Source organism: Salvelinus sp. IW2-2015, linkage group LG14, assembly GCF_002910315.2.
Source record: "Salvelinus sp. IW2-2015 linkage group LG14, ASM291031v2, whole genome shotgun sequence".
NCBI lineage: Eukaryota > Metazoa > Chordata > Actinopteri > Salmoniformes > Salmonidae > Salvelinus > Salvelinus sp. IW2-2015.
Genome location: NC_036854.1, coordinates 34,258,605 through 34,275,788, shown reverse-complemented (window position 1 = coordinate 34,275,788; position 17,184 = coordinate 34,258,605). Strand labels below are relative to the sequence as shown.

Sequence of the window (17,184 nt, the reverse complement as noted above, 5' to 3'; positions counted from 1 at the left end):
ACTTGCGGAGTAAACTTCATGTGTGAGTGAGCCGACATGCACTATTTTTTCACCGCTGTGAGAAGGTGTGGAGGTTGACAGGACAGGAGAGACTGACCTCAGAGTGCAGGTCCTGTAGAATGTCCCCTAGTATGTCATCTTTGGACAGGTCCACATCTTTCTGTAAGAGACACAAAACACACAATCCTGGTTCAATTACAAAATAAAAACAAATGGACTAGAACACTAACTATTGAGTGTTTTGGATTGCATGTATAGGGTCACAGAGGGTGAGAAACACACAACCATGATTAGCGAAGCGACTCTTGATAAACAGGTGCACAAATACAAACACTCACCTCAGCAGGTTTCTTGACGTTGCTGTTCATGAAGAGATTTTTGATGCTGTTGGGTTTGGCCACCGCTGCCTTCTTAATGTTATTCTTAGAGTCTGCTCCCTTAGCGCGCGCTTTACCTACACACAAACAATAATTAGGCTGGAGACACACACAGGCTTGTTTTCACACAGACACACACAGGCTTCACACAGACACACACAGGGTTCCTACCTTTGGCACCTTTCTCTAACACATCATCCGCCAAATCCTCATCAAAGATTTCTCTCCCATCCTCCACATACCCTGTGCCATCTGAGAGAGAGAGAGAGAAAGAGAGAGAGAGAGAGAACTTGCTATAACTTGGGACTGAGAAGCAGAAAGGTTCTGAAGGTATTTCAGACCAACTCACCATCATCAATGATCCAGTCATCATCCTGCCTTTCTCTCACCATCCGAGAGTACTGCTCTTCGTCCACTTCCTCATAAACACTGGTCAAATCCTCCACCTACACACAGCACACACAGATTCAACACACAAGTTAAAACAAGGCTTGGCTATAACATCCACACTATAACGTACACTATACAACTTGTTCACTTAACACACAGATTAAAAGGGGCGGACACAAACACACCTCTGTAAGATCAGGACTTGGACAACACACACACACAACTCTCACCTCATATTTGACTTTCTCTCCCTTCTTGGCTCTCTTGAGCTGTTCCAGAGCTGACTTCCTCCCTGTCTTCTCCTTCTTCTCCCTCCTGGAGCGACCCACTGCCAGGCCGCAGTCATTCTCTGGAAAGAGAAAACAGGAAGAGAGTGAGGGGAGAGATTGAGATGGAGGGAGCATAAAAGTTGGGGGAAGAAAGGGGGAGAGAAAGCAGAAAAAGAGAAAGAAGAGTTCAAAACCCAGTTGTTCTCCCTGGTCTCCTACAGGCATTTCAGGCAAGCGACTGACAGCTTTTAAAGAGATTCTCTAGTACTGTTGTATATATTTTTTTGCCAGTAGAAAGTAGTACTCAGGAGTGGTCGCTGAAAATTGTGTACTACTTCACATATTTGCAGATAAAGTAAGAACACCACATCATTGCGCTCTCTCTGCTGTTTCCACTGAGCTGTTGGGACCGCTCTGCAACCTCATTGGATTACTCTGGGTAGGCCTCTTGCTAGATGTCAAACGCGAGGGGCTGAAGCTCATTGGCTAGTACTCTTAATTGCTGAAGACGGGCTGACCTGGGTGGGGAATTAAGGGAAAATGGCGTCCAACACAGCTCCAAGGAAAGTTCCTCTCAAACTAGGGATTTCGTGGCTAATTGAGGTAAAACAGTAGTTCTGCGCATATATTATACATGTATGAACTACAGAGACACGTTTAGCCCAAAGCGGGAGGTTTAAAAAATACTTTTAGTCGCCAAAGTACCAGCGGAGTATGTCTTAAATTATGAAATGTCAACATCACAGTAGCTAAATGGCCAGTTAACTGTGGGTAATTATGCAATTTATGAACATTTGGTGTTAATTTAATGGCACGTAGCTAGCTACATTCAGTCATTCTATTAACGTTAGTTGCTTGCTTTGTTAGCGCGCGATAGTTAGTTTATCTAGCTAGCTTGTTTGCAGTTATATTCCGGTCAGACTCACCGCCGTCCGGGTTGTCCACGTCCTTCTCTGGCTTAGAAACCGGAGACATTGCTATTTATTCCAAATGTATTGATAACCTTCAGCTCTCTTTTGGTAGCTAGCTTCACAGTTCAACACAACAGAAGATTTCGCGCCAAAGCTCCTTCCCGTTGAAAGTCATATGCAGGAAATGACGCAAAAAGAAATTAGCCAATCAGAATATCGCCGGAGTTTCGATTCTTGGCATGGAAATGTGGTTCAGTGTCCGCTTGATGGCGATGTTGTTTCATAGTCCATGTAGCCTACAGTAATGTTTGCAATGTCTTCATCACGTTATTAGTCTGGGCTGGGGTCGGGACTATAAGCAATGGTGGGAAAAGTTCTCAATTGTCATACTTGAGTAAAAGTAAAGATACCTTAATAGAAAATGACTCAAGTAAAAGTGAACGTCAACCAGTAAAATACTACTTGAGTAAAAGTCTAAAAGTGTTTGCTTTTAAATATCAAAAATAAATAGAATTGCCAAAATATACTTAAGTATCAAAAGTAGAAATCATTTCAAATTCCTTATATTAAGCAAACCAGAAGGCACAAATTTATAAAATAGATAGCCAGGGGCACTCTCCAACATAATTTACAAACAAAGTGTTTAGTGAGTCCGCCAGTTCAGAGGCAGTAGGGATGACCAGGGATGTGCTCTTGATAAGTGAGTGAATTGTACCATTGTTCTGTCAAAATACTTTTGGGTGTCATGAAAAATGTATGGAGTAAAAAGTACATAATAGAATGTAGTGAAGTAAAAGTTGGCAAAAATATAAATAGCAATGTAAGGTACAGATACCCCTAGAAATGACTTAAGTAGTACTTTAAAGTATGTTTACTTAAGTACTTTACACCAATGAATGTTGTTCATGGTGAGTTTGTTTATTGCTTGCTTCATCAAGAACACTCCTGCTCTCGGTCTCTCTCAATTCAGTTCAAAAGGCTTTATTGGCATGGAAACATGTTTACATTGGCAAAGCAAATAAAATATATAAACAAAAGTGAATTAAACAATAAATGAACAGTAAACATTACACTCACAAAAGTTCCAAAGGAATGGAGACATTACAGATGTCATATTATGGCTATATACAGTGTTGTAACGATGTGCAAATAGTTAAAGTACAAAAGAGAAAATAAATAAACAAATATGGGTTGTATTTACAATGGTGTTTGTTCTTCACTGGTTGCCCTTTTCTTGTGGCAACAGGTCACAAATATTGCTGCTGTGATGGCACACCTGGTATTTCACCCAATAGATTATGGAGTAGAGGTTGACTGATTAATCGGAAATGGCCGATTTAATTAGGGCCACTTTCAAGTTTTTCATACAATCGGTAATCTGCATTTTTGGACACCGATCATGCCGATTACATTGCACTCACGAGGAGACTGCGTGGCAGGCTGACTACCTGTTATGCGAGGCAGCAAGGAGCTAGAGGTAAGGTGCTAGCTAGCATTTAAAACGTATCCTTATAAAAAACAATCAATCTTACATAATCACTAGTTACCACATGGTTGATGATAATTACTAGGTTAACTAGCTTGTCCTGCGTTGTATATAATCGATGCGGTGCCTGTTAATTTATCATTGAATCACAGTCTACTTCGCCAAACGGGCGATTTAACAAGCACATTCGTGAAAAAAGCACTGTCGTTGCACCAATGTGTACCTAACCATAAACATCAACACCTTTCTTAAAATCAATACACAAGTATATATTTTAAACCTGCATATTTAGTTAATATTGCCTGCTAACATGCATTTCTTTTAACTAGGGAAATTGTGTCATTTCTTGCGTTCTGTGCAACGAGTCAGGGTATATGCAGCAGTTTGGGCCGCCTGGCTCGTTGCGAACTGTGTGAAGACTATTTCTCCTAACAAAGAAAGCCACTTCGCCAAACGGGTGATGATTTAACAAAAGCACATTTGCGAAAAAAGCACAATGTTTGCACGAATGTACCTAACCATAACATCAATGCCTTTTTAAAATCATACACAGAAGTAATATATTTTTAAACCTGCATATTTAGTTCAAAGAAATTCATGTTTAGCAGGCAAATATTAAAACAGGGAAATTGTGTCACTTCTCTTGCGTCCATTGCCATGCAGAGTCAGGGTATATGCAATAGTTGTGGCCGCCTGGCTCGTTGCGAACTAATTTGCCAGAATTCTAGGTATTAGGACTTAACATTGAAGGTTGTGCAATGTAACAGCAATATTTAGACTTATGGATGCCACCCGTTAGATAAAATACGGAACGGTTCCGTATTTCCCTGAAAGAATAAATGTTTTGTTTTCGAAATGATAGTTTCCCGGATTTGACCATAAATGACCTACGGCTCGTATTTCTGTGTGTTATTATATTATAATTAAGTCTATGATTTGATAGAGCAGTCTGACTGAGCTGTGGTACTCAGCAGCAGGCTCGTAAGCATTCATTCAAACAGCACTTTCCTGCATTTGCCAGCACTCTTCGCTGTGCTTCAAGCATTGCGCTGTTTTGACTTCAAGCCTATCAACTCCGAGTTAGCTGGCAATACTAAGTACCTATTAGAACATCCAATAGTCAAAGGTATATGAAATACAAATGGTATAGAAGAAATAGTCCTATAATAACTACAACCTAAAACTTCTTACCTGGAATATTGAAGACCTCGTGTTAAAGGAACCACCAGCTTTCATATGTTCTCATGTTCTGAGCAAGGAACTTAAACGTTAGCTTTTTTTACATGGCACTTTTACTTTCTTCTCCAACACTTTGTTTTGCATTATTTAAACCAAATTGAACATGTTTCATTTTTATTTGAGACTAAATTGATTTTATTGATGTATTATATTAAGCTAATTAAGTGTTAATTCAGTATTGTTGTAATTGTTATTATTACAAATATATATGTTTGTAATAATAACAATTACAACAATAACTGAATGAACACTTATTTAGCTATAATAATACATCAATAAAATCAATTTAGTCTCAAATAAATAATGAAATATATATTATATATATATATATATTATATATATATATATATATATAATATATATAATATATTATAATATATATATACACATCGGCTGATTAATCGGTATCGGCTTTTTGGTCCTCCAATAATCGTATCGTTGTTAAAATCATAATCGGCTCGTACCTCTATATGGGAGTTGATCAAAATTGTATTTATTTTTGAATTCTTTGTGGGTCTGTGTAATCTGAGGGAATTATGTCTCTAATATGGTCATACATTTGTCAGGAGATTACTCATTCACACACTGTCCAACCTCCGTTCATGACCACTAGTCCCACCTCTGCGAGCTACTGACACATTTCTAAAAGAGAGCCGAGTCCTATCTAAAGGGTTCTGACTGAGCTCGTATCTGTACTCCCTCTAGTCACAACCTATCTAAAGATAATTTGACTGCGGAAAGTATCCCCTTTTTATCGCAATGAAGCTTGTTTCCAGGGTGACCTTAGCTGGACTCTTGGGCACGCACAAAGATTCTCCTGTCCCAAATTGGAGGATGAAAGCGTGCTCGGGCGTGGGGGACACGCAAACGCATAATATTATTGGCACAGTGACACTACAGTGCGTTCAACCACCAATCCTACAAAAGTGCCATTGTAGCCCATGCAAGACTCTACTGCCCAGCGTTGTTCTTATTTTTGGCTTATTGAAGGAAGTAACACAGACAAAGTTGTAGAAGTTTGATAGGGCCACCTAGGCCTATTCTATAGAACAAAGTCCAGGTCCAGGATGACACTTTCTGGCCATCTGAGCTTGAGAAAATAAAATAATAGCCTATAGCACACTATCTGCTCCTATAAAATTACATATTTATACTTTTTTTAAATTATTTTTTAAATCTCTTTTAGGCCTGGTCTTCATTCAGCTTTGACTTAACCATCTTCAGATCCTCTTTTTTTGTTGGATCCACATTTCTTCACCATGTAACATTTAAGTGACAACCAATTATAAGCCATTATCAATCATCTGCTAACAGAGGTCACATAAGACAAAAACATTTGATAAACAATGTTAATCTTACCAACAGTGGCCTCAAGTTTTCTTATGTCGAGGGCCTCTTTGGCAACAGCTCAAAATAGGTAAGTAGAATGGGTAAGTATACCAATATGAACATAGGCTACTGTACATTTGCATACAAACAAACATTAGCTAGCATTAGCTAGCTAGCATGACAAAAACAGAGGCTACATTGCCACATTTTAACAGTTAGGCTAAACATATTACAATTTTTGGCTAGTGTAATAAATATAATTTATTATAACACAAGCATATTGTTATTACATTGTTATAACTAACTTCTTTCCAAACAGGGTTTCTCACAAACTCATAAGCAGATACTGAGACCCACACACACCCAGAGACAGGTGGCTGACCCAAACCCCACACAAACACTGATAAGGCAGGAAAGGCCTTGATCAAAAGGGTGCTTGGGTCTGCATTTCACGAGATACTGAGACACACACACACCCAAGGACAGAGGGCTGAGGCAAACCTTTCATAAAACTGATAAAACAGGAATGYCTACGCACACACAAAATCTCCTGTTTTAGCTGACCATTTCACAGAGACACACAGATATGTCAAAATAGGAACATCTACGCACACACCTAAACTCCTGTTTTAGCTGAACATTTCTGAAGACAAAGAACTCTACTCAGAGCCAATGGGACAGTGATACTAGCCTGAAGGGGACCTCGCCCAACTCATCAGGACCAACCAGAAGAACAGATCTACCAGACTCAACCTACTTCATTTATCATATATAATGTCTGCACAAAATGTTTAGAGGGCTTCTTTCGGATAGTTCCATTTGAGCTTGATGAAAGGGTCCGTGCACGCTATTTCAGATATCTTTACCTCTGAATAAATTGCTTTTAATTAAACCTTATCCACCCTGTCCAGAGTCTCTACTTCGTCTCAGTTCTCCAGTAAACTTGTGATATCAACACTAGCAATAAAGGAAAGTTAAACTTACAGATGGTGCCAGCATAAGGGCTATGAAAGACAGGATGACGAAGGATTGAAGATGATTACATTCGGTATTGTCAAATACAGTAGCTAGCAAACAACAACCAACTACTTCCTGTTTTGTCTTCTGCACTTGCAAAATACCTGTGCAGTAAAGCTGTAGTGTTTTGACTACTTATTTACTACCAACATCAAGTAGTAAAAAGCTCTACCTGATTAGTACTGGAAACACTGTTTTCCTACTGAACACTACAAAACTCTACTTGTTTATCTTGAGTAGTGCATAAACTACACATTCAATACACAACCCCTACACATCTCTACATAGTCACTACTGCACAAATAGGTTTTGTGTAGTAATTCAGTAGTACTTTTTCATGAGGGACAGATGGTCAGAGAGCTGAGGAGTGGCACATTTTATCTTGCCTATGGCTACTTGAGAGTTTAGATATTTAGGGCGTGAGAGTTTTGTTTCAAGATATTCAGGGCATGATACAGAGTACATTTTGTGTTAAATAAATACTTAGAGTTAATTTTAGCACTACCTCAGAAAACATATGGTCCCACTCTAGAGTGTAAGAAGTACTCTGATTATAGTGTTACATTTTGAGTGTATATTAATATATATATTAACACTGCATTACACTTGCCAGAGTTACTCAAATGTAACACTATGGGATGATTAACAATTATTTCTATTCAACACTAGTGTTCATCTAGAGTTAACTCCTAGTGTTAAACAAAACATTTAACATTCACATTTCTGGTTACTCTGTCAGGTGTATAAATGTAGTGCCACCTGGAATTACAATGAATTCAAACAGAACAGTTGCATCATGTCCAAAAATGATTTCTTCAGTGCTATGCTTCAAACATCAAATTAGATTGTTTTGTATATGTGCTGAGATTTCAAAACATAAGGAATTCTGTCATGTCAAGAGTCACATCGATTCTGGAATATCGATTCTGATATCCCACTCAACACCACCACTCTTCTGACATCAAGTCTCGTACACCCAAATACCTCTGCAGCTGCCACCACAGCCTCAATTTTCTGCGACTTATGTTCCATCCCTGCAGTACAGTTAATAACCATTGCTAAAAATCCAATCTTACTGAAGCATATATCACTTGTTGGCCTATCCCTCTGCACTAGTAAAGATCTACTACTCACACCACTCCTTTCAGGATCCCTCCCCCTTGACCCATTGTCCTCTACTTTCTTCACTGCCTCAGCATATGACAACTTCTGCACTACTCTAACCCTGGAAACCTCAACCTGTCTCTCTCGCACCGGGCATTTCTAATCCCCAGCTCCATGGGCATCCCTACAATTAACATTATACCCCTACTTTCCCCAATCCTACACATTCCTTTGTCTCATGCCCTTCTGCACACTTCTCCGACATAAGAATCTCCCTCCTACACACTGCTGCCACATGCCCATAAGCTTGACACCTGTAACAACGTAATGTATACGGCACAAAAGCTCCTAACATGACTTTGTCAGGCAAAGACTCAAAAGAACAGAACAACTCTTTTGTTTCAGCACTCATGCCACCCTGTCTGCATCGCACCAAATGACGAGCATCACAAACACGAGAAATATTCCCCTTCAGTTGGTCAACTTTCACATTTACTGCTACCCCAGTAATGATTCCTTTCAATGAAGCCCTTTTCTTGAGAGCAAAACAATTCACCTCTCCTGTCCCCATTCATTTAACGTGGAGCTCCTGCTCCCTCTAACCAGCAGAAACACAAACTATTATCACCAGACCACTTCTGGTTACCTTCACTGATTCCACAGCACTCAACTTTTTTTTCACCCTGAAACCACAAATGGATCAGCCCAAAAGGCAAAAATCCACATTTCCCCAAAATGTCACTCCTACCGTCACAGACCCATCTTTATCCTGACCCTCGGTGCAAGTCTCTGGCTCCGAGAACTTCACAACACCTACCACCTCAGATCAAAAGAAGGCGTCATTAGGAAAATGGCCTCCCTGCACTGTTCATTACTCAAGGTAACCTCTGGACTGGATGGAGTCTCTCTCAGTTGTTGGACCGCCAATGAATGACTGGCTAGATGGTTGTTTCTCAGATGAAGCAGAATTCCTCTGGATGGTTTTGATTTCCCACGACAAGTAACCATCTCCAGTTCGTGGGTCAAAATAATGTTCCTTGAAGAAAAGGAGAACAAATCTAAACACAATGGAAAAGTCACAGCAACATTTTGCTCACAAATTTCAACACTCCTACCCAGACCACAATTGCAAGTTGTGTAACATGCAATCCAAAATCCAAATGCATTCAAAATGTGACCTATACAAATATAGGATAGGCTATTGATTGTTGCTAGGCAGCGCCTGGTTACTATAGCCTGGGCCTGGTTGCATAAAACATATTAAGTCAATTTTCCCCGCATCTTTCCCTTAAAGTTTCCTTAACTTTAAGTCAGTTGCACAAAACATTTTAAAGTTAAGGGTCCCCATGAGTTCCCTTAAGTGCTTCATTCAGTATGGATATCAATGTAAACAGCATTTGTGGAGTTGAATGTTGCTTTCCTCTGGTTGCAAAAGGAAAACATCAACCAGTTAGCTAAGTGTATAAATAGCTGCACAATCCATGGCTACAAAGCTAGCTAGCGGTCTAGATAGCTACCTACTCTGTAAGTTAATATGACGTGCTAGAAAGTAATAGAAACAAGTTGAGAACAAACGTAACTAAAAGAAACGTGGTTTATTATCTTCTGAATCCTTTTGTTTATCCTATCTTGAATGTAGAAATTGTAGTTTGATCTAACAAAATAAATGCGATCTCTTTGACACTTTGTCAGTGAATTAGGTCATCTCCATGGTAACCAGGGACTCTTTCTGCCATACATGCCTTCAAACTACCAAAATCCCCGGCCCTGCTCCCTAACAAGAGATGAAATGTGGATCAAAAAAAGTTTCAAATTAAGCCTATCATTTTTTTATGACAGTAGTTCCACACGTTGCCTTGACGCAAGTTGTTTGGGGAAAATATTATTTTGTATTTTATTCTGTTATTTTCATTAGTCTTAGCCTACTATAAAATACATGTGTGTTGATTTGAACATTACCAACATTTAAATAAAATGTAACCCTGTTTGAACTTTTAAAATATAATTTTTGTTGTTGTTGTCAAGTTCCTTAATTAAATGTGCTGAGAACGTTCCAAAGCCAAGCAACTATCCTGCGCCATCCAATATGGCTACCAACGCAATGCCATATATGGACATGTGTCACGTCCGAACTCAGTAGCTCTACTCAAATCAAATCAAATTTTATTTGTCACATACACATGGTTAGCAGATGTTAATGCGAGTGTAGCGAAATACTCTCATTGGTCCTAACGATTTGTTAATTTTTTGTTGCATGTAGCTTCCGACAACGCCGTCCAGAGATCAATAGATATTAGAAATGGGTAGATAGATAGGTAGATACAGCATATAGCTACTTAGCAAAAACAAATATTTAATGAAAAAGTGAATGATGCACACGAGTTCTATTCACAAAACGATCAGCTGCCGATTGTTTAGCTAAGGCTAGCTAGCTACAAATAGCTAGCTAGATAGATGGGTGATGCATATTTAGGGTGTTAAACAGGGCAAAAAGTATTAGAAGTGGTTTTATATTACATTTACCTACATTCACATATACCTACTTACCTTCCTGTAACAATATTGCAGAGATAAGAAGTGTCTTGCAGAGTCAAGATCAGAGCTCCAGCAAGCTCATTTTGAGAACTAAAAAACAGTGTATACAATACCAATTTCAAATACAAAAACAACATACCACAACAGGACATTTCCTTAATCCCACCTGGCCTATCAGAGTTTAAGATGGAGCTACCAGCAAATTGCTTACACCTATCCAATACCTCCAGATATACACTGGAAGTTGTTTCTAAGGGCTACGGGTTTATTTGGATTTTAGGGATTAGTGTCCTGGCCCAGTTCAACACTGCATTTATGTGGTCTAATGGCCATCACCACAATAACAAGAGACTATATGTGCTATTAGGTATAGTAGGTCTGCCTATGTAACAGTATAACTTTAGACCGTCCCCTCGCCCCGACACGGGCGCGAACCAGGGACCCTCTGCACACATCAACAACAGTCACCCACGAAGCATCGTTACCCATCGCTCCACAAAAGCCGCGGTCCTTGCAGAGCAAGGGGAAACCCTACTTCAAGGTCTCAGKGCAAGTGACGTAACCGATTGAAAGGCTATTAGCGCGCACCACCGCTAACTAACTAGCTAGCCATTTCACATCCGTTACACTCACCCCCCTTCAACCTCCTCCTTTTCCGCAGCAACCAGTGATCCGCGTCAACAGCATCAATCTAACAGTATAACTTTACGTCCGTCCCCTCGCCCATACCCGGGCGCGAACCAGGGACTCTCTGCACACAACAACGGTCGCCCACGAAGCATCGTTACCCATCGCTCCACAAAGGCCGCGGCCCTTGCAGAGCAAGGGGAAACCCTACTTCAAGGTCTCAGAGCAAGTGACGTAACTGATTGAAAGGCTATTAGCGCGCACCACCGCTAACTAACTAGCTAGCCATTTCACATCCGTTACACCTATACTAGGGTTAGTAGGGATCAGGATTTCCTGACCTGTCATGGCATGTAGGGCATTGGTCACCAACCCTGTTCCTGGAGAGCCACGGGGTGTGCAGGCTTCTGTCCCAGCTAACACTATGAGGACTAATACACTGGAGGGTTTGTAAGTGTTGGGCTTGACTCCACATTGTTGAATAGTGTCTACTGTCCTGTTGCAGGTAGGCATGCTATATAATTACTCTAAAACCTAGCTACAGGTTTAAGAGCAGCTATGGTAAGTAGACGAGGCCTACTTATTATAGGCAGGGTTGGATGATGTCCACTTAGCACCCACAGGGCAGGTCATAAATTACCTTTGCTTTAAGGGAAGGGCAATATCTGCACTTGCAACGTCATCGTAAGGTAAGACTGATTCCTCAGTGTGTGTTAGCATTAATAACTGCATTAAAACCTGAAATGTTTATTTGTAAATATGTTGCATGATGTATCTGATCAATTATGTGTATGTATCTAATAACATGTTCTTCTACATCTGCATTGCTTGCTGTTTGGGGTTTAAGGCTGAGTTCCTATGTAAGCACTTTGTGACATCTGCTGATGTAAAAAGGCCTTTATAAATACATTTGATTGATTGATAGAGAGATAACTATGTTCTCTAGTTCTAGTTCAGGAGCCAAGGAGAGAGGATGCGCGTGGAGAGAAAGATTTGTTCTTTCATAAATACAATTAATACATAAATAAAAAATACAAAAGTACAATTTCACCAGCATGAAATGGTGGCAGCATCTCACACTATGCAATTAGATCTCCACTTCAAATTGTTAGCACACTACACAACATGGCCTGATAGTAGCCTGTACACTGGGTGATTTCACAAGACGATTGTTTACACTCGATAGAAGGAAGAAAGAGGCTTTCCTTTCCTTCTGTGTGTACGATAGCTGTAAATACATTGGAAGAAGATAAAGACCATTCTCCTAACATTGTTGTCCCTATCATAATGTGATAGCAAGGGTGCCTTGTCCGCCGCGTGCGGATGACAATCAATCTAGAAAACTTATCGGGATGCTGTGTCTTGTGGCAAATTCATGTCTAAAATTACAAAGTGACATACTGTATCTATTAGACATGACTAGTGCTTTGTCAAATTCAATTAATTTAATTAATTCACATGGCAGAATACAAATTAACTCTGAACTGCATGATACATATATTTTTTAAACAAGAAAAGGAACATACATGCAACACATGTTTAGGGAGATTATAAACTGGGTGGTTCGAGCCCTGAATGCTGATTGGCTGAAAGCCGTGGTATATTTAAGCAATAATGCCCGAGGGGGTGTGGTATATGGCCAATATACCACAGCTAAGGGCTGTTCTTAAGCATGACACAACGCGGAGTGCTTAGGACACAGTCCTTAGCCGTGGTATATTGGCCATATATCACAAACCCCCTAGGTGCCTTATTGCTTAAATATACCACGGCTTTCAGTACGATTATGATGAAAAAGTACGATTACTTTTGATTAAATTATTAAATATGATTAAATAAAATAGTCTTCCTCTTCAGAGTCTTCTTCTGTTTCCACCTCATCCTATGGTCTTTGCCCACCAAAGGGATTTCCAACCCTTACATCTTCAGGTGGCCCTGGCCATTCACCCTTGTCATCTCCATCACCYGGACAGTCCCTTGCAAAATGTCCTGGCTTGCCACAGTTGTAGCGGCTACAGTCTCCTTCTCCAAAGGTGCATTGCGCTCCTCGCCCTCTGCCTCTTCCCCCTTCCTCTACCTCCTCCTCGGTCTCGTCCTCCACCTCCATGGTATCCTCCTCCTCCAGCGAAAAACATCAACTGTGCACCTTGTAGTTTAGCACCAGTCTTGGAGTTCTTCAACCTGATCTGTCTTTCTGCATGGGTGATGTGAGGTTTGACATCAGCAAGGGTCTTTGTCTCCCACCCAATGCATGTGGTGGTCACAGCTGTCTTCAGGTTTTGTCGCAGGCCAGTAACCACAGCATGGCACAGCAGGCTGCCATATGATCTTGGTCAGGGGTCAGACCAGGGTGCTGAAGGAAGATCTTCTCCATTCGTTCCTGATAGACCTCAAAGCTCTCATCGGCCTTCATGGTGGAATGTATTTTCTGCCGGTCTGTGTGTTTTGGGTACGTTGTCTTTACATTATCAAACACAGCAGTGAGTTGGTCAGCACGGTTGGCTCTGGTTGCATCACTGTTCCAAACTCCCTTACACTGGTTCCACTTGAACTTTAAACACTGACGAGTATTTCCTAAATTTCACAGGTGATGGGGTTATACATGGCAATGATTGTTCTCACCTCTTCTTCAAACTTCACAGCATCTTTCGCGGGTCAGTCACGTCCTTTACAATGGCTTTCATCTCATCCACGTCCCAGGGTCAATCCACAGTCATAGTAGCTCCCCCCTGAGGGTTTAGTTATGATATCAGGAGGAAGAGCTTCTTGAGTGGGGTCCGCTCATCTCCTTTGCGGTATTGATCATCATCATCAGAGCCGGATTCTGGAGGGATGTCGGCTTTGTCCCTTCATCTTTGTCTAAGGTCGAAGTCAGTCTTTGGTTTTGGCCTTATCTTGGGTCTAGTTTGGCTCTCGCCCCCTGCCCATAATAGGCTGGGGGTGGCTGCGGTGCGGCAGGTTCCATGGTTCTGGAACTGGCCCGTACCCGGGGTTCACTTGTCCGGCAGCCAGGGGTTGGTTTTGGCCTGCCTGTTGATCATCCCCTCCAAGAGATCTTCCCAGAGTTAACCAGAGGGGGTGATGGCGGGGACCTGGCTGTTGGTTACCACCACCAAGAGGTCCTCTTGGCCTGAATGTTGGTCACCCCCACCATGAGCTCTTCCCAGAGTTAACCGGAGGGGGTGATGGCGGGGGCCTGGCTGTTGGTTACCATTACCAAGAGGTCAGTCTTCTACTTCTCTCATCTTCCACTTGCTTTACCATCAGTCATTTTACTGTTTTCTCCTTCAGAGAATCTTCTCTCTCCCGCTTTATAAAATCATCCCACTTCACTTTAATCTTCTTATTACTTTTCTCTTGCTTTTCCAGCTGCTTTATTATTTCCACCAATTTGTCAGAACTCAGGGTGCCATCCTCAGGGAAACCACCATCAGTCCATCCAGTTTGTCAGACCTCAGGGTGCCATCCTCAGGGAAACCACCATCAGTCCATCCAGTTTGTCAGAGCTCAGGGTGCCATCCTCAGAGAAACCACCATCTGTCACACCCTGATCTGTTTCACCTGTCTTTGCTTGTCTCCACCCCCCTCCAGGTGTCACCCATCTTCCCCATTATCCCCTGTGTATTGATACCTGTGTTCTCTGTTTGTCTGTTGCCATTTAGTTTTGTTAGTGACACCTACCAGTGTTTGTTCCCCTGCTCCTGTCTGTTTCTTGCTCCTGTTTCCTAGTCCTTCCCGGTTTGACCCTTCTGCCTGCCCTGACCCTGAGCCTGCTCCTGTCTGTTTCTTGCTCCTGTTTCCTAGTCCTTCCCGGTTTGACCCTTCTGCCTGCCCTGACCCTGAGCCTGCCTACCGTTCTATACCTTGCCGCACCTCACTGGATTATTGACCCCTGCCTGCCCTGACCCTGAAACTGCCTGCCGTTTTGGACCTTTTGCACCCTCTCTGGATTACTGACCCCTTACCAATGCCCCAGCTGTGTTCCAGGCAGGCTCTGGTTAATGATGTTCTCCGTGACTTGTTGAACCGGTTCGTCTACCTCAATGACATCCTCGTCTTCTCCCACTCCACCCAAGAACACGTGCTCCACGTCCGACAGGTTCTCCAACTCCTCCTGGAGAACCAGCTTTTTGTAAAAGCCGAGAAGTGCGAATTCCATCTCTCCACATCTCTCTTCTGGGTTACATCATCGCTGCAGGGAGTGTACAGATTGATCCCGAGAAGGTGACAGCGGTGGTGGATTGGCCCCAGCCTACGTCCAGAGTACAGCTGCAACGTTTCCTGGGATTCGCCAACTTTTATTGCCGCTTTATCCGGGGCTACACCACCCTGGCTTCCCCCCTGTCAGCACTCACCTCTCCCAAGGTCCGTTTACGTGGTCCCCAGCAGCTGACCAGGCGTTCTGGGATCTCAAACACCGCTTCACCACAGCTCTCATCTTGGTTCATCCTGACCCATCCCGCCAGTTCGTGGTGGAGGCCGACGCTTCGGATGTCGGAGTGGGGGCTGTCCTGTCCCAGCGGTCTGCCCTCGACCTCAAGTTACATCCCTGCGCCTTCTTCTCCCACCGCCTCAACGCCACGGAGAGAACTACGATATGGGGAATCGTGAGCTCCTCACGGTGAAGATAGCGTTGGAGGAGTGGAGTCACTGGCTGGAGGGAGCGGAACATCCTTTCATTATGTGGACCGACCACAAGAACCTGGAATATCTCTGCACCGCCAAGCGCCTCAATTCCAGGCAAGCTAGGTGGGCCCTACTGTTCACCCGGTTCAACTTCTCCCTCTCATACCGTCCGGGATCCAAGAATGTCAAGCCGGATGCGCTGTCATGCCACTAAAGCCCCATGGCTACTACCCCGGAACCTGAGACCATCCTACCCACCTCGTGCCTGGCGATGGCACTCAGCTGGGATAGGGAAGCAGGTTCGTGAGGCGCAGCGTTCCCAGCCGAACCCCAGGGCGTGGGGGAAGATAACTGGATATTTGTTCCTGACGCGGTTCGCTCCTCGGTCCTGGAGTGGCAGGCTTGCCTGTGGCAGGCTTGCCAGGCTCCCGTCGGACCCTGGCTTTTGTGCGACAACGCTTTTGGTGGCCTACCATGGTTCATGACATCTCCGAATTTGTCGCCGCTTGCATGGTCTGTGCACAGAACAAGACTCCTCGGCAAGCTCCGGCTGATCTCCTCCAACCTTTGCCTGTCACTCACCGTCCCTGGTCTCATATCTCCCTGGACTTTGTCATGGGTCACCCCCCGTCTGATGGCAACACCGCCATCCTGACCGTGGTGTATCGGTTTTCCAAAGCCGCCCACTTCATTCCTCTCCCCAAGCTACCCTCTGCCAAAGAGACGGCCCAGCTCAGGGTGCAGCACGTCTTCCAGATCCATGGACTACCAGTAGACATTTTCTCAGACCGGGGTCCTCAGTTCTCGTCCCGGAAGGCGTTCTGCACCCTCAACACCCTTCCCTGCTCTGCCACGGGCCTATCACCCTTTGAGTATTTCCTGTGGTATCAGCCCCCACTCTTCCCTGAGCAAGAAGAGGTCAGCATACCTTCGGCCCAGATATTTGTCCGCTGCTGTCTTCGTACCTGGAGAGCCCGGTTGGCCCTCCTCAAGACCACCTCCACATATCGAGGACAAGAGGATCGCCACCGGACCCCGGCTCCCCTGGTATCGTCTTGGGCAGAAGGTATGGCTGTCCACCCGGGTGGAGTCCCGCAAACTCTCCCCCAGGTTTATCGGCCCTTTTCCCATCTATGAAGTCATTAGCTCCTCTGCTGTTTGTCTTCTGTTGCCCCGTACCCTACGTATACATCCCACCTTTCATGTGTCCAGAGTTAAAACCATGTCTCACATCCCTTTGTCTCCTGTTTCCAGACCCACCCATCTCATCGACA

The 17,184-nt window shown here is 43.1% G+C and overlaps 1 protein-coding gene and 1 long non-coding RNA gene across 3 annotated transcripts in view; one reads left to right on the top strand and one right to left on the bottom strand.

The window, feature by feature from the left end:
• pola1 (polymerase (DNA directed), alpha 1) overlaps positions 1-2,127 on the bottom strand; it is a 91,884-nt gene extending 89,757 nt beyond the window's left edge. For both annotated transcript variants that reach the window (XM_024000044.2, XM_024000045.2), the window contains exons 1-6: positions 1,963-2,127; positions 998-1,116; positions 727-823; positions 549-629; positions 339-454; positions 98-160 (exon numbers count right to left, since the gene is read on the bottom strand). In XM_024000044.2, coding sequence (XP_023855812.1) covers positions 98-160; positions 339-454; positions 549-629; positions 727-823; positions 998-1,116; positions 1,963-2,011 — 525 coding nt within the window. In that variant the 5' untranslated portion in view covers positions 2,012-2,127. The remainder of the gene's footprint in view (positions 1-97; positions 161-338; positions 455-548; positions 630-726; positions 824-997; positions 1,117-1,962) is intronic.
• On the top strand, positions 1,460-6,638 carry LOC139028688 (uncharacterized). Its single transcript, XR_011480918.1, has 2 exons — positions 1,460-1,639; positions 6,038-6,638. It is a non-coding gene; the product is annotated as an uncharacterized lncRNA (long non-coding RNA).
• The last annotated feature ends 10,546 nt before the right edge of the window (positions 6,639-17,184 follow it).